The sequence below is a fragment of the Heterodontus francisci genome, chromosome 49 (assembly GCF_036365525.1).
Source record: "Heterodontus francisci isolate sHetFra1 chromosome 49, sHetFra1.hap1, whole genome shotgun sequence".
Lineage (NCBI taxonomy): Eukaryota > Metazoa > Chordata > Chondrichthyes > Heterodontiformes > Heterodontidae > Heterodontus > Heterodontus francisci.
Genome location: NC_090419.1, coordinates 1496443 through 1518665, shown reverse-complemented (window position 1 = coordinate 1518665; position 22223 = coordinate 1496443). Strand labels below are relative to the sequence as shown.

General features: G+C 46.5%; 1 protein-coding gene across 1 annotated transcript in view; it reads left to right on the top strand.

Annotated features, from left to right (window-relative positions):
• LOC137358313 (probable G-protein coupled receptor 139) overlaps positions 1–16100 on the top strand; it is a 35135-nt gene extending 19035 nt beyond the window's left edge. Inside the window, exon 2 of the mRNA XM_068024251.1 lies at positions 15208–16100. Within this exon, the coding sequence (XP_067880352.1) occupies positions 15208–16100 (893 nt within the window). The remainder of the gene's footprint in view (positions 1–15207) is intronic.
• The last annotated feature ends 6123 nt before the right edge of the window (positions 16101–22223 follow it).

Genomic DNA, 22223 nt, shown 5'->3' with positions numbered 1-22223 from the left:
GTTACCTTTTGTTTTGAATGGGAGTGAATGTACAAGGTGGTGCCGATCAAGTGGGTGGCTTTGTCTTGAATGGTTTCGCGATTCCTGATTGCTGTTGGAGCTGTACTCAGGCAGGTAAGTGGAAAGTATTCCATCACACTCCTGACTTGTTTGGTGCGAAGAATACATGCCCATTATCAGCACAAGCCAGAATGCTGCCCATGTCTTGGGGCATGCGGTCATGGACTGCTACAGTGTCTGAGGATTTGCATATGGTACTGAACACTGTCATCGTTTCTGTTAATTCATGTATGGCATGTGGGCCAGCATTTATTTACCATCCCTAATTTCCTTGAGAAGTTGGTGGCAAGATGCCTTCTTGAACCACTGCAGGCAATGTCGTGTAAGTGGACCCACAGCGCTGTAAGAAAGGGAGTTCCAGCATTTTGACCCAGCGACAGTGAAAGAACAGTGATATAATTCCAATTCAGAATGGTGTGTGGCTTGGAGAGGAAATTGCAGGTGCTGGTGGTGTTCTCATGTATCTGCTGCCCTTGCCCTTTTAGGTGGTAGAGATCGCGGGTTTAGAACGTGCTGTCGAAGGAGCCTTGGCGAGCTGCTGCAGTGCATCCCGTAGAAGATACACACTGCTGCCACTGTGCGTCAGTGGTGAAGGTAGTGAAGGTTCATGGTGGTGGATGGGGTGACAATCCTGCGGCTTGCTTTGTCCTGGATGTTGTCGAGTTTCTTGAGTGTCGTCGGAGCTGCACCGGTCCAGGCAAGTGGAGTATATGACGTCACATTCCTGAAGTGTGCTTGTAGTTGGTGGACAGGCTTTGGGGTGTCAGGATGTTAGTTACTCGCAGTAGAATTCCTAGCACTGGACCTGCTCTTGGAGCCATAGCATTTAATTGGCTGTTCGAATTCAGATTCTGGTCAATAGTGATGCCCAGGATGCTGATCAAAGAGTCATAGAGCTATACAGCAGAGAAGCAAGCCCTTCAGCACATCGCTTCTGTGCCCACCATCAAGCATTGATCCATCCAAATCCCATTTTCCAGCACTTGGCCCTTAGCCTTGTATGCTATGGCATTTCAAATGTTCATCTAAATACTTCCTAAATGCTGTGAAGGTTCTTGCCTCAACCATCCCTTCAGGCAATGTGTTCCAGATTCTAACCATCCTCTGGGTGAAAAAAAACCTCAAATCCTCTCTAAGCCTCTTGCACCTGACCATAAACATATGATCCATGGTTATTGACTCCTCTCATGGAAAATGGTTCGTCCTATCAATGCCCCTCCTAATTTTGTAAACCTCAATCCGGTCCCCTCTCACCCTTCTCTGTTTTAACGAAAGCAACACTCGCCTATCCAGTCTCTCTTCACAGCTGAAATTCTCCAGTCCAGGCAACATCCTGGGGAATCTCCGCTGTACCCTCTCCAGTGCAATCACATCCTTACTATAGCGTGGAGAGCGGGACTGTACACACTACTCTAGCGAGGCCTAACTAGCATTTTATACAGCTCCATCATAATCTCCCTGCTCTTATATTCTATGCCTCCACCAATAAAGGCAAGTTTCCCAGATGCCTTCCTAACCACCTTATCTACCTGTGCTGCCGACTTCAGTGATCTATGGAAAAGTACAACAAGGACCCTCTGACCCTCTGTACTTCCTAGGGTCCTCCCATCCATTGTATATTCCCTTGCCTTGTTATTCCTCCCAAAATGCATCACCTCATACTTCTCAGGATTAAATTCCACTTGCCACAGCTCTGCCCATCTTACCAGCCCATCCATATCATCCTGTAATCTAAAGCTTTCTTCCTCACTATTTATGACACCACCAAATGTTGTGTCATCTGCGAACTTACTGATCATACCTCCATTATTCACGTATAAATCATGAATATACGCTACAAGCAGCAAGGGTGCCAGCACCGATCCCTGTGGTACTCCACTGGTCACAGGCTTCCAAACACAAAATACACTCTCGACAATCACACTCTGCCTCCTAGCACAGAGACAATTTTGGATCCAAATTGCCAAATTGCCCTGGAACCCGTGGGCTCTTACCTCCTTAACCAATCTCTCATGCGGGACCTTATCAAAAGTCTTATTGAAGTCCATCTCGACTAAATCAACTGCTTTACCTTCATATACACAACTAGTTACATCCTCGAAAAATTCAATCAAGTTAATTAGACACGATCTCCCTCTGACAGAGCCATGCTGACTATCCCTGATGAATTCCTGCCTCTCCGATGGACATTAATCCTTCCCCTCAGAATTTTTTCCAATGGTTTCCCTACCACTGATGTTAGACTCACTGGCCTGCAATTACCTTGTTTATCCCTGCAACCCTTTTTGAATACTGGTACCACATTCGCTGTCTTCCATTCACTCTGGTACCTCTGCTGTGGGCAGAGAGGATTTGAAAATTGTTGTTAGAGCCCTTGCTATCCCCTCCCTTGCCTCACATGACAGCCTGGGATACATCTGATCTGGGCCTGTGGATTTATCCACTTTTAAGCCCGCTAAGACAGCTAATGATTCCTCTCTTTCAATGATAATTTGTTCAACTGTATCACCATCCCCTTCCCTTGTCTCTACAACTACAACGCCCTTCTCCATCGTGAACTCAAATGAAAAGCAATCATTTAATACCTCAGCTATGCCCTCCGGCTCCACACACATTTCCATTTTGGTCCCTAATAGGCCTTACTGTTTCCCTGGTTACCTTCTTGCCCTTAATAGACTTATAACACGCCTTGGGATTTTCCTGTATTTTGGCCGCCAGAGATTTTTCAAGTCACCTCGTTGCTTTCCTAATTACTTTTTTAAGTACCCCCTTACACTTTCTAAAATCCTCTAGTGCCTCCGCTGTTTTCAGTGCTCTGAATCTGCCATAAACCTCTTTTTTCCCCTTATCCAATCCTCTATATCCCTTGACATCCTGGGTTCCATGGACTCATTGGTCCTACCCTTCACCTTTACCAGAACATGTTTGCCCTGAACTCTCACTATTTCCTTTTTGAATGAATCCCTCTGGCCTGATGTAGACTTCACTACAAGTAGCTGCTCCCAGTCCACCTTGACCAGATCCTGTTTTATCACATTGAAATCGACCTTCCTCAATTCAATACGTTTATTTCCGGTCCCTCTTTGTTCTATTCCACAACTATTTAAATCTTGCAGAAATATGGGTACTATCACCGAAATGTTCCCCCACTGGCACTACTACCAATTGTCCAGTTCATTCCCTAGGATTAGGTCCAGTACTGCCCCTTCTCATGTAGGACTACAGCTGTCCTGTATGCACTGTAGGAATTCTGCCCCCTTTATTTTTTTTGCACTAAGACTATCGCAGTTGATATTGGTAAGTTGAAATCCCCAACTATTATTGGCGGATTGTTTTTTACACCTCTCTGAGATTTGCCATCACATCTGCTCCCCGATCTCTCCCTGACTATTTGGAGGCCTGTTGTATACTACCAGCCAACTGATTAACCCCTTTTTGGTTTTATGTTCTAGACATATGGCCTTTTTTGAGGAATCTTCATCCCTCCTTACTGTCGTAATTGACTCCTTGATCAACAGTGCAATGCCACCTCCTCTTTTACTCCCTCCCCTGCCATACCTGAAGATTCTATACCCTGGAATATTGAGCTGCCAGTCCTGCCCTTCGCTCAACCATGTCTCTGTGGCAGCAATAATATATTTACATGTGTTTATCAATGCCATCAATTCATCTGCCTTACTAGTAAGACCACTTGCGTTAAAATAGATACAATCCAGCCTTGTATTATTTGCTTGTGCCTTAAAAGGTCTATATTTTCTCTACCTTCCAGATTGACTTAGTGTATCTCCTAATTTTGACTGTGCATCACCCCGCACAGTAGCTACACGCTGCATCCCATTTCCCTGTCAAATTAGTTTCACCCCTCCACCCCACACCCCCGCCCCCCACGCGACCGCGCCCCTGAACAGCACGAGCAAACTTCCCAGCAAGGATGTCGGTCCTGTTCCAGTTCAGTGCAATCCGTCCAACTTGTACAGATCCCACCTTCGCCAAAAACAGACCCAGTGGTCCAGGAACCCAAAGCCCTCCCTCCTGCACCATCTCTTCAGCCACGCATTCATCTGCTCTATCCCTGCATTCCTCTACTCACTAGCACGTGACACTGGGAATAATCCAGAGATTACAAACTTTGAGGTCCTGCTTTTTAATCTGCTTCCTCGCTCCATAAATTCCTGTTGTAGGACCTCATCCCTCTTTCTACCTATGATTTTGGTGCCAATGTGAACCATGACTTCTGACTGTTCACCCTCCCCTTCAGAATGGCCTGCAGCTGCTCCGTGACATCCTGGACCTAGTACCAGGGAAGTCACTTACCATCCTGGACTCACGTTTGCGGCCACAGAAACGCCTATCTGTAACCATTACGATATAATCCCCTATCACTATAGCTCTCCCACGATTGTTCCTCCCCTCCTGTGCAGCTGAGCCACCCGTGGTGCCACAGACCTGGCTCTTGGCACATTCCCCTGAGAAGCTATATTCCACACTTGTATCCAAAGTGGAAAATCTGTTAGATCGGGAAATGGGCCCAGGGGTTTCATGCACTACCTGCCTTGTACTTCTACTCTGCCTTGCAGTCACCCATTACTTTTCTGCTTGAGCAGTCTTTCCCTCCGGTGTGGCCACCTCCATGAGGATCTCAGCCTTGCGGATGCTCCAATGTTTCCAGCCGCTGCTCCAGATCTGAAACGCGGATTTTAAGTAGCTGCAGCTGGAGACACTTCCTGTACAAGTGTTACCCTGGACTCTGGAAGAGTCCCTGACTTTCCACATTGCACAGGAGGAGTACTCCATGCTGCCAAGCTGCCCTGCCATGACTTATCCATAATTTACTCACTTAAATTACCCAACAAATTGATTATATACACGAGGGACCTTGATTCCCTAAATATCAAACTCCTCAATACTGAAGTAGTCCGTGTAGAAATGCAGCAAGACTTGGATAGTATCCAGGCTTGGTCTGATAAGTGGCAAGTAACATTCGCGCCACACAAGTGTCAGGCAATGACCATCTCCAACAGAGAGAATCTAGCCATCTGCCCTTGACATTCAATGGCATTACCATCGTTGAATCCCCTACTTTCAACATCCTAGGGGCTACCATTGACCAGAAACTTAACTGGAGTAGCCCATATAAACACCGTGGCTACAGGAACAGGTGGGAGGCTCGGAGTCCTGCGGCGAGTAACTCACCTCCTGACTCCCCTAAGAATGTCCACCATCGACAAGGCACAAGTCAGGAATGTGATGGAATACTCTGCACTTGCCTGGATGGTTGCAGCCCCAACAACACACAAGAAGCTTGACACCATCCAGGACAAAGCAACACGCTTTATTGGCACCCCATCTACAAACATTCACTCCCTCCACCACCGATGCACATTGGCAGATACGTGTACCATCAACAAGATGCACTGCAGCAACGCACCAAGGCTCCTTAGACAGTAACTTCCAAACCCGCAAACTCTGCCAAATAGAAGGACAAGGGCAGCAAATTCATGGGAACACCACCACCTGCAAGTTACCCTCCAAGTCACACACCATCCTGAGGTGGAACGACATCGCCGTTCCTTCACTGTCACTGGGCCAAAACCCTGGAACCCCCTTCCTAACAGCACTGTGGGTGTACCTACCCCACAAGACTGCAGCAGTTCAAGAAGGCACCTCACCAGCAACTTCTCAAGGGCAATTTGGGATGGGCAATAAATGCTGGCCAGGCCAGCGACGCCCACCTCCGATGCATGCATAAAAAAACTATACTAAAAAACTGTAGCTCTTTCACTTAATTTGTTTACTTACGCAGCTATTTCAAGTTATTCCCTAACAGCAGTTACTCACCAACTAACCAACTTGCAGCTTCCCTGTGATGTCACTTTTGACTTTTTTTCAAAACTCAGGTGCGCATGGACTGCTGTCCTCTCCCAGAAGGTAAGTGAATGCCCGCAGCCTCGTGCTGAATTTATCTACTCTCGTTCTCGGCTTTCCCAAACAGGTCCGATTGCTCTCCACCCCTGAAGTTATGTCTCCTTTACTGAAGGTCAGATGATATGTAGACATCTTCTCTTTTGACCTTATGATTGAAGCATGGTGCTTGATGAAGCAAGTGTAGATAGTTGCGTCTCGGACACTACCACAAGGAACTCCTGAAGTGATGTCCTGCAGCTGAGATTGTTGACCTCCAACAATCACAACCATCTTCCTTTGCGTTAGGTATGACTCCAACCAGCAGAGAGTTTTCCGCTCACCTGTAGAGTTCAGCTCTTTTGCCCATGTTTGAACCAAGGCTATAATGAGGTCAGGAGCTGAGTGGCTGATAAGGGTAATGATGTTGAAGTGGTGTACATAGACTCCCAAAAGGCATTTGATAAAGTGTCACACAACAGGTTTGTCAGCAAAGGGAGAGCCCATGAATAAACAGGACAGTTGCTGTATCAATTGGAAATTGGCTGAGCAACAACACAGTGTAGTGGTGAATGTTTTTTTGTTTTCCCTAGGGCTGGAGGAAGTAGCCAGTGGGTTCCCCGGGTGTCGGTATCAGCACCAGTGCTTTTCTTGATCTATATGAATGGCCTGGCCTTGGATGTGTAGGGCATGATTTTGATCGACGACACAAAAGGTGGAAGTATTGTGAATTATGAGGATAGCGATAGGCTTCAGGTGGACGTCGACAGGCTGGGAGAATGGGTGGTAAGAAAGCAGATGAAATTTAATAATGGGAAGTGTGAAGTGATTCATTTTGGTAGGAAGAACGAGGAGGTACAGTATAAAATACTGAATACAATTCTACAGGGGTGCAGGAGCTGAGGGACCTGCGGGTATATGTGCTCATTTTGTTGATAGTTGCAGGGCAGAGAAAGCCTTTAATAAGGCCTACACGATCCAAGGATTTATGAAGAGGGTCATATAGTACAAGATCTATGAAGCTGTGACAAACCTGTATAAAATATGGTTCCGTCTCAACTGGAGTATTGCGTCTAATCCTGGCACCACAATTTAGGAAAGATGTGAAAGCTGTAGACAGGGTGCAGAAAATATTTTCAGACACGTTGCAGGATGAGGGACTTCAGTTGACTGGGTCGATTGGAGAAGCTGAGGTTGTTCTCCATACAGACGAGAATGTCGAGAGGAGATTTGATAGAAGTGTTTAAAATTATGAAGGGTCTGGAGAGTGTAGATAGGGATAAGCAGTTCCCATTGGCCGACAGTTCCATAAGCAAAGGACATTGACTTAAGGTGATTGGCAAAGAAGCAAAGGTGCAGCGAATGGTTAGGATTTGGAATGCAAAGCCTTTGACATTGGTGGAGGCGGATTCAACCGTGCAATTCACAGTGGAATTGGAAAATTATCTGAACAGAAAAAAAACACATAGCTAGGGAAAGTCCAGGGGCTGGAGGGGACTAGCTGAATTGCTCTGCAGTGTCCAGTACAGACACGACAGGCTGCATGGCCTTCTTTTGTACTGTACCAATCCTGACTCTATGATACTATAAACGAACACGTGAACATTCCGACTCTTTACCAGCCTCTAAGGTACATGCAGTGCAAGCTTTGAGCAGATGACTGCGCCTGTCAGACCAAGTGATGGTGCGACATCATCAATGCTGTGCTGTTGCTCTCTCTCTCTCTCTGTCTATCTGCTGGAGCTGCCGTGCCTGGGAAGCTGACAGTTTTGGATTATCATTGGAAAGTATGAAATCAGAAGGCGAGGGTTGAATTCAGGGATTGTTGCTGGGATGGAAAGCAGGAGATCCATGGTCCCACCACCGGTAGCTTGCACATCATCCCAGACAGCACTGATGAGGGGGAGGTGGAAGTTAAGAAGGGGCATAAGGCAGACACATAGCATCATCCTGAATGCTCTCGGTGATGCCGGATGCTACGGGTTCAGTCATAGCTGGTGTCATGATGTGGAGAACCGTCTCCTCCATCAGTCTCTGGGGATGAAGGTATGCCTGGCCCCCATCAGTTTAGTGCTGCTCCCTGAGATTATAGGCAACATATCCTGCAATAGCGCGGTCATAATCTCAGTGATTGTATTTCACTGTGTTTGGGTGATGTTCCTGCCATACCTGAATAGCTGGTGGTATGTGGAGGCAGCGAGAGATAGTTATGAGACGGCTATCAGTGATGAGGTGGAGCATGTGAATGTTAGGTGTGGGTCCTGATTGTTTGAGATTGCTGATGGGTGAGTAATGGGGGTGTAGTGAACATTGAGCAGTGTGATAAGTTGGTAATGATGGGGGTAGGAGATGCCATATGGAGATGAATTCACTGATATTGACATGGAGAAGGACGATGTAGGTGTCGAGGTCAGGGAGGGGGTTTGTGATATAACTGAGTATATTAACATTGAAAGAGAGGAAGCATTAGCTGGTTTACCGGGTTTTAAAGCGGATAAATCCCCAGGCCCAGATGAATGTACCCAGGCTGTTATGTGAGGCATGGGAGGAGATAGCAGGGGCTTTGACACAAATGTTCAAATACTCCCTGGCCACAGGAGAGGTACCAGAGGACTGGAGGACAGCGAATGTGGTAGCAATATTTAAGAAGGATAGCAGGGATAAGCCATTTAATTACAGGCTGGTGAGTTTAACATCAGTGGTAGGAAAAATTTTGGGACAAATTCTGAGGGACAGGATTAATCTCCACTTGGAGAGAAACGGATAAATCAGGGATAGTCAATACGGCTTTGGATTTTTTGAGGCGGTGACGAAATGTGTAGATGAGGGTAAAGCAGCGAATGTAGTCTTTCTGGACTTCAGTAAAACCTTTGAAAAGATCCCGCATGGGAGAATGGTTAAGAAGGTAAGAGCCCGTGGGATTCAGGGCCATTTGACAGATTGGATCCAACATTGGCTTTGTGGTAGGAGGCAGAGGATAACGGTCGAGTGTTGTATTTGCGAGTGGAAGCCTGTGACCAGTGGTGTAACGGAGGGATCGGTGCTGGGACCCCTGCTGTTTGTAGTGTACATTAATGATTTGGATGTGAATATCGTAGGTATGATCAGTAAGTTCGCGGATGACACGAAAATTGGTGGCATTGTAAAAAGTGAGGAGGAAAGCCTGAGATTACAGAACGATATAGATGGGCTGGTAAGGTGGGCGGAGCTGTGGCAAATGGAGTTTCATCCTGAGAAGTGTGAGGTGATGCATTTCTGCAGGGCTAACACAGCAAGGGAATATACAATGTTTGGCAGGACCCTAGGAAGTACAGAGGGTCAGACAGTCCTTCGTGTACTTGTACATAGATCACTGAAGACAGTAGCACAGATAGATAAGGTGGTTAGGAAGACATATTGGGATACTTGCCTTTATTATTCAAGGCATAGAATATGAGAGCAGGGAGGTTATGATGGAGCTGGATAAAACACTAGTTAGGCCACAGTTGGAGAGCTGTGTACAGTTCTGGGCACCACATTATAGGAAGGATGTGATTGCTCTGGAGAGGATGCGGACATGATTCACCAGGATGTTGCCTGGGTTGAAGCATTTCAGCCATGAAGAGAGACTGAAAAGGCTTGGGCTGTTTTCCTTAGAGCAGAGAAGGCTGAGGGGAGATATGATTGAGGTGCACAAAATTATGAGGGGCATTGATAGACTAGATAGGAAGAAACTTTCTTTCCCCTTAGCAGAGGGGTCAATAACAAGGGGGCATAGATTTAAGGTAATGTGCAGAATGCTTATAGGGGATTTGAGGGAAAATGTTTTCACCCAGAGGGTGGTTGGAAATGGAGCACGCTGCCTGAAGAGGTGGTAGAGGCAGGAAACCACACAATATTTAAGAAGTATTTAGATGAGCACTTGAGATGCCATAGCATGCAAGACTAATGCCCAAGTGCTGGAAAATGGGATGAGAATAGTTAGGTGCTTGATGACCAGCACAGGCACGATGGACCAAATGGCCTGTTTCTGTGCTGTATAACTCTATTTCCCTATGACCCGTGTGAGCTCATTTAATTTCTTCTGGCACTGCTGCCATGTCCTCGGATCCAGGCATCCTGCATTGACCTCCCTCGTCCCCAGCTCCCATTCCTTTCAGTGGTTTTTTTCTTGAGGTTCTGCACTCCCTCTCGACGGAAACATGGCCTCTGTCCTCCTCCTGGCCTCCATGATAAAGGCTTCAGCACCAACTCCATGTGCCCTAGCATTAGGTGATTAAAATTCAGATTTTCCATGTATGATCTGCTGGGACGTGCCCTACCTTTTAATGTAGGTTTAGCATACATTTCCCACTTTTATTCTCTGTATATACATTTAAAAAGCATAGGATCTCATTATTTCCTGCTTTGTTAACCTGTTTGGAGACCTTCAAATATTTAAGCACAAATAAGCCCCTTGTCTCTGTCCTTGTACTCGCTTTAAAGTTGTATCTGTTAGCTTGTATTATCCCTCCACATATAGCCTTCTAAAATGCATTACCTCACACAAATGCTGTGTCAGTTAACAATTCTGAAGATTGAAGCTGTTGTTTTCAGTTCCAGCACCAAAGTCCATTTACTGTCTACTGATTCCAACCCTCTCCCTTTCAACTGTGTGAGACTAAACCAGACAGTTCACAGCTTTGGTGTCATATTTGAACCTGAGAAGAGATTCCAACCACATATAAGCACCTTCATTAATAAAGCATATGTTCACCTCTGTAACATGATTCGACTTCGACCCTTTCTCAGCTCCTCTGCTCAAAACCTTCATAACAGCCTTCTTAACCTCTAGACTTGACTATTCCAATGCCTGTCTGATGATATCCCACATTCTACTCACTGCAAACCTTAGATTAGATTTTTTAGATTAGAGATACAGCACTGAAACAGGCCCTTCGGCCCACCGAGTCTGTGCCGAACATCAACCACCCATTTATACTAATCCTACACTAATCCCATATTCCTACCAAACATCCCCACCTGTCCCTATATTTCCCTACCACCTACCTACACTAGTGACAATTTATAATGGCCAATTTACCTATCAACCTGCAAGTCGTTTGGCTTGTGGGAGGAAACCGGAGCACCCGGAGAAAACCCACGCAGACACAGGGAGAACTTGCAAACTCCACACAGGCAGTACCCGGAATCGAACCCGGGTCCCTGGAGCTGTGAGGCTGCGGTGCTAACCACTGCGCCACTGTGCCGCCCTAGGTCGTTCAAAACTCTGCTGCTGATGTGTCAACTCACAGGAACTCCCGTTCACGTATAACTCTTGTGCTCGCATGACCATCATTGTCTTTCGATTAACAAGGCTCTTGATTTTAAAGCTTTCTTTCTTGTTTTCAAATTCCTTCATGGTCTCTTCTGCTGATCTGGATTTTATGTGCACCCCTGAGTCATGGTCGGAAGGGAGGGGAGGGGGAGGTGCAAATAGAATCATGTTGAGTGATGGGGCAGCTGGCCCATCACCAACCCACCACAAAACAATGTTGCCTGGGGCAGGATCGGGCGATTGAGGCCCTAAAGTGGCCCATTCGCGGTCGTTTAAGCGCTTCTTCCCACCACTGCTGGGATCTAACCAGCAGCAGGGGTACCTATGCGATTTGAGGAGGATGCCTTGTATAATGGGGCGCCCTTTCGGTGGGCTTGGGCTCCCTCCTCTGTGGGCAATCTATGGCCAATGGAGTGCCCTGTCCAGGAAACAATGAAACTCCCAGGAATCCCTCCCCCCTGGGCTTCACGACCAATCTCCAATTGCCCTCACTGGGGCCGTCCAGATTGCCTCTGACGACATCCCTTCATCATAAAACCAAGAAGTGCTGGGAACACTCATTAGGTCTGGCAGCATCTATGGAATGAGCAGCAAAGTTAATGTTTCAGGTTAGTGACTTTTCATCAGAACTGGCAAAGGTTAGAAGTTTATTTATTTATTTAGAGATACAGCACCGAGTCTGTGCCGACCATTAACCACCCATTTATACTAATCCTACACTGATCCCATATTTCTACCACATCCTCACCTGTCCCTACATTCTCCGACCACCTACCTATACTAAGGGCAATTTATAATGGCCAATTTACCTATCAAGTCTTTTGTTGGTGGAAGGAAACCGGAGCACTCGGCGAAAACCCATGCTGATTTGCAAACTCCACACAGGCAGTACCCAGAATTGAACCCGTGTCGCTGGAGCTGTGAGGCTGCGGTGCTAACCACTGCGCCACTGTCCCGCCCTAATGTAATAGGTTTTAAGCAAATCAAGTGGAGGTGGGGCAAAAGAGAACAAATCAGAAGGTATTGATCGCACAAAGGGTCACAGAGAATAACTAACATGGAAGTCATTGGGCAAAAGCAAATACAAAGAGTGTGTTAATGGTGTGGTGAAAGACAAAGCGTTAGTACAGAGAGGGTGTTAAATGGCAGAATAATGAAAGCTCTAGCCACATGCAAGAATATGAGGGAAAAAAAGTGGGCAGGCACATGGCAATAAAATATTGTAATGATGGAACAAACTAAAATAAAATGAAATAAAAAAAAATCAAAGTAATACTAAAATAGAAAGGGTTCTATGCATGCTCTGAAAGTATTGAACTGAACGTTCAGTCTGGCATGCTGTCGTGTGCCTAATCAGTCAATGAGGTGCTGTTCCTTCAGGTTGTGTTGATGTTCACTGGAACACTTCAGCAATCCCAGGGCACAGATGTGAGCATGAGAGCAGGGAGGTGGTGTGTTGAAATGGCAATCAACAGGAAGCTCGGGGTCGTGATTTCGGACTGAGTAGAGGTGCTCCGCAAAGTAGTTGCCCAATCTGTGTTTGCTCTCTCCAATGCAGAGGAGACCACATTGTGAGCAGCGAATACAGTACCCTAACATCTTCTGGGATACAGGATCAGAGGCGAAGGGACCCAATCGCATTGTGCCTAATGCGACCTTCCTCCCCAAAGTGAAGAGAGCCCCCTTTAGGTGGAATTACACGAGCAGTTAGTGGGAGCCCCGCCACTTGTGCAGGCCATCCAGTGAAACAAGGTCGTCTCTTGCAGGCTTGGGGCCTCCTCCACGGGTAATCTGTGCCCCCTCAGCAGCAAAGGCAGCACCTCTGGTAAACATCCTGCACTCAACACGCAGCCTCGTCCATCTGCTGGGAACTACTGGACTGCCACCGGTGACCCTGCAACACCTACATGGGGTCTGGGACTCTAAAGCTGCTCCTGCTCCCAGGCCTCGTGCGATAGCAGCAGTGCCCCCCGCTTCCTTATTGGCCCAGGCGAAGCTGCTATACTTACTTTGGCTATGAGTCTCTAGTTGTGGCCCTGGTACCCGGACAACTGAGGTACTGACAATGGTCCCCAGACGCTGACTGATCATTCATACCCAAACACATTTAATTGGGCTCCAACCTCCTGTAATGGTCCGTGCCCAAGGACTGGTTTATTACCATCAGTGCCCTTCTAGTCCCTCACAGATCCCAGAGGACACCACCCCACACTTACCTGGAATCTGGAGCTCCTGCAATGCTTACAGGCCTAGTTAGTATCGGCATTAACCCGTGCTCTGTGGCAGGCCCCAGCGAACCTGCCACATTTAACTGGGATGTGGGGCTCCAGCAATGCATCTGGTCCCAGACTTGGTGTAGTACCAACAGTGGCTCCTCCTCCCTGAATGGCCCCGTGATCCCCCAAACTTACCTTGGGTCTAGGACTCCAGTGATGGCCCTGGTTCCAGGAATGAAGTTCTTCCGGGAGAGGCTCCACTCCCAAGCAGGCCCCAGTGACTAGAAAAATCTTATCTGGTGTTCAGGGTATCCAAGAATGGGCCTGAACCCAGTGCTGGTGTAGTACTGGGGGTGGCCTCCACTGCCTCAATGACCCTCATGAAAGGTCACAGACCTGAAACGTTCACTCTGCTTCTCTCCACACAGATGCTTCCTGAGCTGTTGAGTAATTCCAGGGTTTACTATTTTTTTAATCTTTATATTTGGCTTCCAATTGAGGGAGGAGTGAGGAGATAGTCCTTATTTCTCATTATTGTATATATTGTTTTCGAAACCTGATAATAACAATCAGTTCCCCACATTTTTTTTTCAAATTAAAACAAAATGCCGTTTGCTTCGGACATTGTAAGGCTTGTAGTTTAAGAGAACATTTTTACTTTATTTTTCGTTGTATGTCAGCATTTGGTGGTTTTAGCTGTATTGTTGCCATGCCAATCTGATATAAAACAGGCTGGCTGATGCCCATGAACCACCCCATCACCAAGATAAACAAAATAAATGGCTTTCCCATTACCCCACCAAAAAAAACCGTACATTTAATATGTGACCTCCCCTACAGCTGCACAACGTGCAGAGGTCACACATTCCCCTCCCCACAATACACATGTAGAGTTAACTCGCCACCCCCCAACCCGCCCCCGCACTATAATAAAAATACTAAATTGCCCCCTCACTACCTCGATGGTGCCAGCTTTCCCTGGACGGGAAACAGAAGGCGTATCAGTGCCAGCCGCCACGCGCAAGGTCACAGACAGTTGGCAAGTTCGCAGTGAAAGGAACATTCATTTATTCATATCCTTTATTGCAATATTTAAAGTTGGGACCCACCGCTGAGTGGGGTTTGGATCGGCCATGGAGCCTCACTGCCACCAAGAAGATTGAGACTAGCAATGCTGGCATTGAACTCATCAATATTCTGCCCAGTGTTTCAGCCCACTGACCCTTGGTCTGAAATGTGAGAGATGAAAGTTTGAACAGATTTAAAGGAGTTGGGGGCATTATGATCAGCATTGACCTTAACAATTTCACAATCAGACTTTTGACATTTAAACTCTCCTGGCTTCTACCATATCACAGATCTTCCTGTTTGTTCTTTCAGGTCTAATTATTTCACTGCATCACTGAATACAGCAACATATTTGTCATTCTCAATAAGTCCTCAAAGTAACAGGGGTGTGGGGCTCCAGCAATGCATATGGTCCCAGGCGTACCTGGGAGTGGAGCCTCTCCTGGAAGTACTCCATCCCTGGAACCAGGGCCATCACTGGAGTCCTGGACACAAGGTAAGTTTTGGGGGTCAGCGGGCCAGTCAGGGAGGCGGAGCCACTGCTGGTACTACACTGAGTCTGGGACCAGATGTATTGCTGGAGCCCCACACCCAGTTAAGTTGAGTCCTTGTAACTTTGCTCCAAGCCTGATGTCTGACTTCCCTGTTTATTTCCCTTCCTCACAGCTAACTTGCTGACGATTGGGATCCTGTGTCGAAGAAAGTGTGGCCTCTCCAAATGTGTCACTCGCTACCTGGTGGCCATGGCAGTGGCGGATCTACTGGTCATTATCCTTGACCTGATATTGAGGCACATTCCCATTCGTTATCGGGCACAATTTCTGTTCCTGTTGTCCGTCCCCATATGTAATATCCATGCTGTTCTACTTTACGCAGCCACAGACTGTTCTGTCTGGTTCACTGTCACTTTCACCTTTGATCGATTTGTGGCCATTTGTTGCCAGAAGCTGAAAAGTAAATATTGCACCGAGAAAACGGCGGTTGTGGTTCTGGGAACAGTGACTGCGCTGAGCTGTCTGAAGAACATCTTTTGGTTTTTTATGTTAACAACTCGCTATCAGCTGTTCAACCAATCTACGTTTTGTTACATAACAATGGCTGGTCTGACCAAGTGGTTCTGGGGAGCAATCGAGTTCCTCAATCATAGTCTAACGGTGCTTGTTCCCTTTGTGGTGATTCTGTTGCTCAATGCAATGACCGTCAGGCACATTTTAGTGAGCAACAGAGGTCGCAGGAGACTCCGGGTTCAGAGCAATGGGGAGAATCACAGAGACCCAGAGATGGAGAGCCGAAGGAAATCCATCATTTTACTGTTAGTTATCTCAGCCAATTTCATCCTGTTATGGACAACGTTGATGGTGTATTGGCTGTGGAACCGGATGTTTTGGTTGGGGTATCGGTCTGTCCCTGGTCTTGTGCGGGAAGCGGGCTTTATGCTGCAGCTCCTGGGTTGCTGCACAAACACTGCGATTTATGCTGTTACCCAGACTCAGTTTCGGGAGCAGGTGAAGAATGTGCTGAAATATCCATTTACTCGAATTGTTAAATTAATTCAATGATGTGAGGGATTGAATCATTGACCCATCCCAACGCTCTTGGGGGCGGGATCTGTCGCTCTGGTGGCACAGCAGGGTCTGAGCCTGTCGCTATGTTGACGGGGGAGTTGGGCGAGGGCTAAATGGGGTTGAGGTCTGTCACTATGTTGACAGAGCGGGGGCGTTGCCTGTTGCTATTGTTTTGGAGTGGGAGCTGGGCCTGTATGGATGGTGACAGGGCGAGGCCAGACCTGATCACCACGGTCACGTAGAGTGGTGGCGAGGACTGTTCCATATTTTGACGTGAGAGTTGGGGCATACAGACATGCAAACATCCGGACATACGAATTCGGAGAAGGAGTAGGTGACTCCACCCTTCGAGCCTGCTCCTCCATTCAATAGGTTCATGACTGAACTGATTACTCCACATTTCTGCCTAACCCCGATAACCTTCCACACCTGGGGCGGGGCCTAATTTACATGGGGAGGGGCTGACGGGGCGTGGCCTGTTCCTCATGGTGATGGCCAGGAGTGGGGAGTTCAGGCCTGATCCACATGGTGATGGGCAGTGTGGACAAGGCCTGTCGCCTTGAAGCAAGGAGTTGGCTGTTCCAAAGGTGACGCTGCAATGACAGGTTGCAGTGCCTGACGTCCACCGGCCCCGCTCACTGCTTCGCCGATTGGAAGATAGAGGGCTCGAGAGGAAAGCATCACCAGTGGCCCCGCTCTCCGGCGCTCTCTGTGGCAACCAGGGCAACAAGTACCGGAAGAGAAAAATGGTGTGAAGCTTCAGCCTGAATATTTCAAAATAATGTGTGACCCTGTTGAACCCTGTATGATCCTTAATAATCCTTTTCACACATTAAATGGTTTTAGATCATTTGTAATACATTATAACTCTTCCAAATCATCTATAATTATTTGGAACCCTTTATAGTTCTTAGCAATATTTTATAACCCTGTATAATGTTTTATAATCTTTCATAAACCTTCATAAAACTTCCTAATATTTCGAACATTTATAATAATCTATAAGTCTCTATAATTCTTCATAATGCTTAATAATCCTTTCTACTTCTTTATAATGGTTTCCAATTCATTATAATTATTTATGATACTTTATAACCCTCTATAATGCTTTGCAATTCTTTATAAACCTTCATGATCCTTAAAAACCTTCATAACACATTATAACCGGTTATAATACTTCCAAATCCTACAAGGCACGTTATATCTCTTTTCAATCTTTATATCCCTTTATGAGCCTTATAATCAGTTATTATCCTTTATAGCACTTTAAAATGAACAGTAAGACTTGATAATCCTTTTAACTGCTTTATAATACTTTCTAATCTCTTGTGAACTCACAGGACAACGTTCTTGCTTGCAGTGTGTCCTTGCTGAACTGCACTTGTGATGCTGCCTGCAGTGTCAGCATTATGGTAGAGGTCACATGACCAGGAGGCACAGTAGTACAATATTGCATTTCTATCCCAAACAGTCCAGTTTTCATACAGAAATAACAACAGTGAATTGCACAAATTATTATTTACACTGTGAGTTGCCCACTTCACCCATTACGCACACAACCGCTCCAATGCATTAACAGATCCTTATTCCCGTGACACTCTGCACATGCATCGCTCGCAGAGGGCTGAATTGCATATTCCTGCTGCCAAAACCGGCGGCGGGCAAAACCAGGCGGCGCATCGCTGAGCCGCCATGATCCTAATTCCGATGGTTCATTTAAATAGCTGGGACGGGTTGCCCCCACCCCACAGCCCGACAACGTGGAGGGGGCCGGCTGTCCATCCCTGGCAATGGTATCAGCAGCTTGTGTGCAGGAGCTGACGTTATTTTTAATGGGCTTTGAGCCCTGCTGTCTCATTTCAAGTTCTAAAGGTGCAGTTATTAAAACAAAAATGCATTTATTTAGCCCCTCTCTCAGCCCCAATAACCATAAACTTAATTTGTCAGTCACTCCTGTTAATACTTCTGGCTTCTGTCGTATGTTTGCTATTGGAAGCGTAGTTTGGCTGCAGCATGATCTTTGTACCGGACTACTTTCCATGCCTTCAGTAGGTGTGTTTCTCCACTCAAGTATTGGCTGGTAAACATCTATGCCGGGTTTGCTCGCTTTCCTTATGATTTCTTTGGCGATTTTCATGGTTGCCTCAGCCTCTTCATTTGATGGGGGATAGTGAAGGGATGATATATGGTGTTGAATTTTCCAATCCTTTATGAAGCAGTGGAATTATTCACTCGTGAACTGAGAGCCATTGTCATTCATCACAATGTCTGGAACGCCAGAGCAACTGAAGTCTGCTTTCAGGCAGTCAACAATCTCACCGACAGTCTTTGAAGTCAGCTGGTTTATCCTCCCAGTAGTCAGAATAGTTGTCAATGGTGACAATATATTCAGTACCTGTGGGAGTAAAGAGGCCTACTCCCATCTACACCCATAGTCCGTCTGGGATGACATGTGTCATCAGCGGTTCTTTGGCTTGCTTAGCTTGGTACACGTTACATGCACTGCACAGGCTGATGTGTTTCTTGTTTTCATTTCTCATGTTTGACCAGTCGAGCACTTCTATTGCCTTCCTCACACTTGACAAAATTCCTTGCTGGTTTGCATGGATGCGCTTTAGCTGCTCTCCTCTCAACTCCTGAGGAATAATGAATTTATTTCCTTTGTAAAAGATGCCATCTTAGCCTGTCAAGTCATCTCTCTGTCTGCCCAATAAGCTGTTGTAACCACAGGAGTGTCTTTGATCCTTTCAGGCCATCTTTTCCTCACTACTTCTTTCAAAGCATGGACAGCTGCATCTTGTTGGGTTGTTCATTTGATTTGAGTAAGGAGCTTGTCAACCAGATTCAATGTCTCTGCTCTTGCAGAGCATGTAACGCTGAAGCTTCACGTTGGATCTGGAAGATTTCACACTCTGTTGTAGCATCCTCTACTTTCTTCATTGGGAGTGCTGCTCTCGGCAGCATGTCAGTGATGTGCATTTGCTTCCCTTGCTTGTATTTCACGTCCAGATGATATCTCTGTAACCGAATAACATACTTTGAAGATGCTTTGGAGCAGATAGTAGTGGCTTAAGGAAAACACGTTGAAGTGGCTTGTGGTCAAAATCGACTGTTACTGTATCTCTTCAAAGTAGGTATTGATAAATTTTTCACAAGCAAAGACAATGGCCAAGCAGTGCTTCTCGATCTGAGCACAGCGTCGTTCCTTCTTCGTTTATGCCCTGGATGCAAATGCAACCAATTGTTCTGACAGCGTTAAGTTTGCCCCAAGTCCTATCTCGCTGGTATCAGAATGCAGGGTTAATTCATCACCTACATCATAGTATTTCAACAGTGGCATTCCCATCACTAGTTTCCTGATTTTAGTGAATGTTGCTTCTTGCCCTGTGACCCAATATGTGGGCAAAGATGTTGTGTTTGCCCTCACAGGAGAAGACTCAAGTTCCATACCATAAATCGACCTTAACCGAGGGACAAAAGAGGGTGAGGAAATTAAGGAAATTGATAGCTGCTGAGAAAAAGTATTGGAGAAACCTGGGGGACAAAATCTGACAAGTCCCCAAGACCGGATGCCCTACACACTACAGTTCTAAAGAAATAGTAGATGTCTTGTCTATGGTTTTCCAGAATCCCTTAGACTCAGGACTGGATCCGTCATATTGGAAATTGGCAAATGTTATAACGCGTGTTAAGAAAAGAAGTACAGAGAAAACAGGGAACCACATGCCAGTTAGCCAAACATCAGTCATTGGGAAGATGCTGGAAACTATTCTTAAACAAATATTAACATTTCATTTGGAAAAACAAAGAATGTTGAGAACAAGTCAGCTTGCTTTTACTAACGGGAGATCCAGTTTGGCACATTTATTAGAATTTTTTGAGGATGTAAATAGTATGCCACAGGGCCGGGTCCACGATGGCCTGTCTGAGATGGGACTCCAGGTCGAGCATCCAATCTCGGCTTCCTGCCTATTGGTCGATCCCGTTGCATACTCCTGACAGAAGACACGGATGTGAATATAAAGAACAAAGAACAGTACAGCACAGGAACAGGCCATTCGGCCCTCCAAGCCTGCGCCGATCTTGATGCCTGCCTAAACTAACACCTTCTGCACTTCAGGGGCCCATATCCCTCTATTCCCTTCCGATTCATGTATTTGTCAAGGTGTCTCTTCAACGTCGCTATCGTATCTGCTTCTACCACCTCCCCCGGCCGCAAGTTCCAGGCACTCACCACCCTCTGTGTAAAGAAATTGCCTCGCACATCCCCTCTAAACATTGCCCCTCGCACCTTAAACCTATGTCCCCTAGTAACTGACTCTTCCACCCTCGGAGAAAGCTTCTGACAATCCACTCTGTCCATGCCGCTCATAACTTTGTAAACCTCTATCATGTCGCCCCTCCATCTCCGTCGTTCCGGTGTAAACAATCCGAGTTTTTCCAACCTCTCCTCATAGCTAATGCCCTCCAGACCAGGCAACATCCTGGTAAACCTCCTCTTTACCCTCTCCATAGCCTCCACGTCCTTCTGGTAGTGTGGCGACCAGAATTTCACGCAATATTCCAAGTGTGGCCTAACTAAGGTTCTGTACAGCTGCAACATGATTTGCCAATTTTTATACTCTATGCCTCGGCCGATGAAGGCAAGCATGCCGTATGCTTTCTTGACTACCTTATCCACCGGCGTTGCCACTTTCAGTGACCTGTGGACCTGTATGCCCAGATTTCTCTGCCTGTCAATACTCCTGAGGGTTCTGCCATTTACTGTATACCTCCCACCTGCATTAGACCTTCCAAAGTGAATTACATCACATTTGTCCAGATTAAACTCCTTCTGCCATTTCTCCGCCCAAGTCTCCACCGATCTATATCCTGTTGTATCCTCTGACAATCCTCATCATTATCCACAACTCCACCAACCTTTGTGTTATCCGCAAACTTACTAATCACAGAAGCTACATTTTCCTGCAAATCATTTATATATACTACAAACAGCAAAGGTCCCAGCACTGATCCCTGCAGAACACCACTAGTCACATCCCTCCATTCAGAAAAGTACCCTAACACTACTGACCTCTGTCTTCTTTGACCAATTTCATCCCTAATTTCCCCCCAACAGTGAACCCCTTATTCAGGGCCAGGGACACCTTCCTCTCGGTCTTGAGGAAAAACACTGCCTTCCCACACATTTTTGAGGGTGGAACAATGGGGATGGTAGCTGACAACCTCGGCCAGTGCCTTTACGCATGTCATATTTGGGTGGGTGTCAATCTTCACCCTATGCTGTCTTGTTAAAAGCTTAAAAGGCGCTAGATTAACAGGAACGGCTGCAGCAGCTGCTGCAGCATAGGAAGGCCCCGCCACGGAGGGAACTGAGAAGCCTTGGAGTAGAAGAGTTACACCCACCATGTGTTGAGAGTGAGAGAGGAAAAGCAATTATCAAATATAGCAATAACTTGATAGGATAAGCAGTCAGAGGCTGAGGCGAAGAGGCTGAGGGAGAGGAAGGCAAGGAGGAAATAGTATTTTACAGCTGCAAAATTACAGAGCAGTCTTCATGCCTGTCCTCTGGTTGTAGGGGGCTGATGTCTTCACCTGGAAGAGCTGAAGTTCCCCAGGCACACACTTTTCCAGATATCATGAAGCAACAATGAAGACTCTTCCCCTGGGCAGCTTCCACTGTCACACACCACAGGGTGGGGAAGGAGCTCCCGATTCGATGCTAACAACTCAGAAGCCCCATATTGAAACAGGCAAGAGCTGGATAATATCCAGGCTTAGGCTGATAAGTGGCAAGTAACATTCGCGCCATACAAGTGCCAGACAATGACCATCTCCAACAAGAAAGAATCCACTTGACATTAAATGGCATTACCATCGCCGAATCCCATACTATTAACACCGTAGGGGCTACCATTGACCAGAAACTGAACTGGAGTAGCCTTATAAATATACTGGCTGCAAGAGCAAGTCATAGGCTTGGAATGCTGTGGCGAGTAACTCACCTCCTCACTCCCCAAAGTTAGCCCAACATCTACAATGCACAAGTCGGGATGTGAAAGAATACTCTACTCTTGCCTGGATGGGTGCCACTCCAACAACACTCAAGAAGCTCGA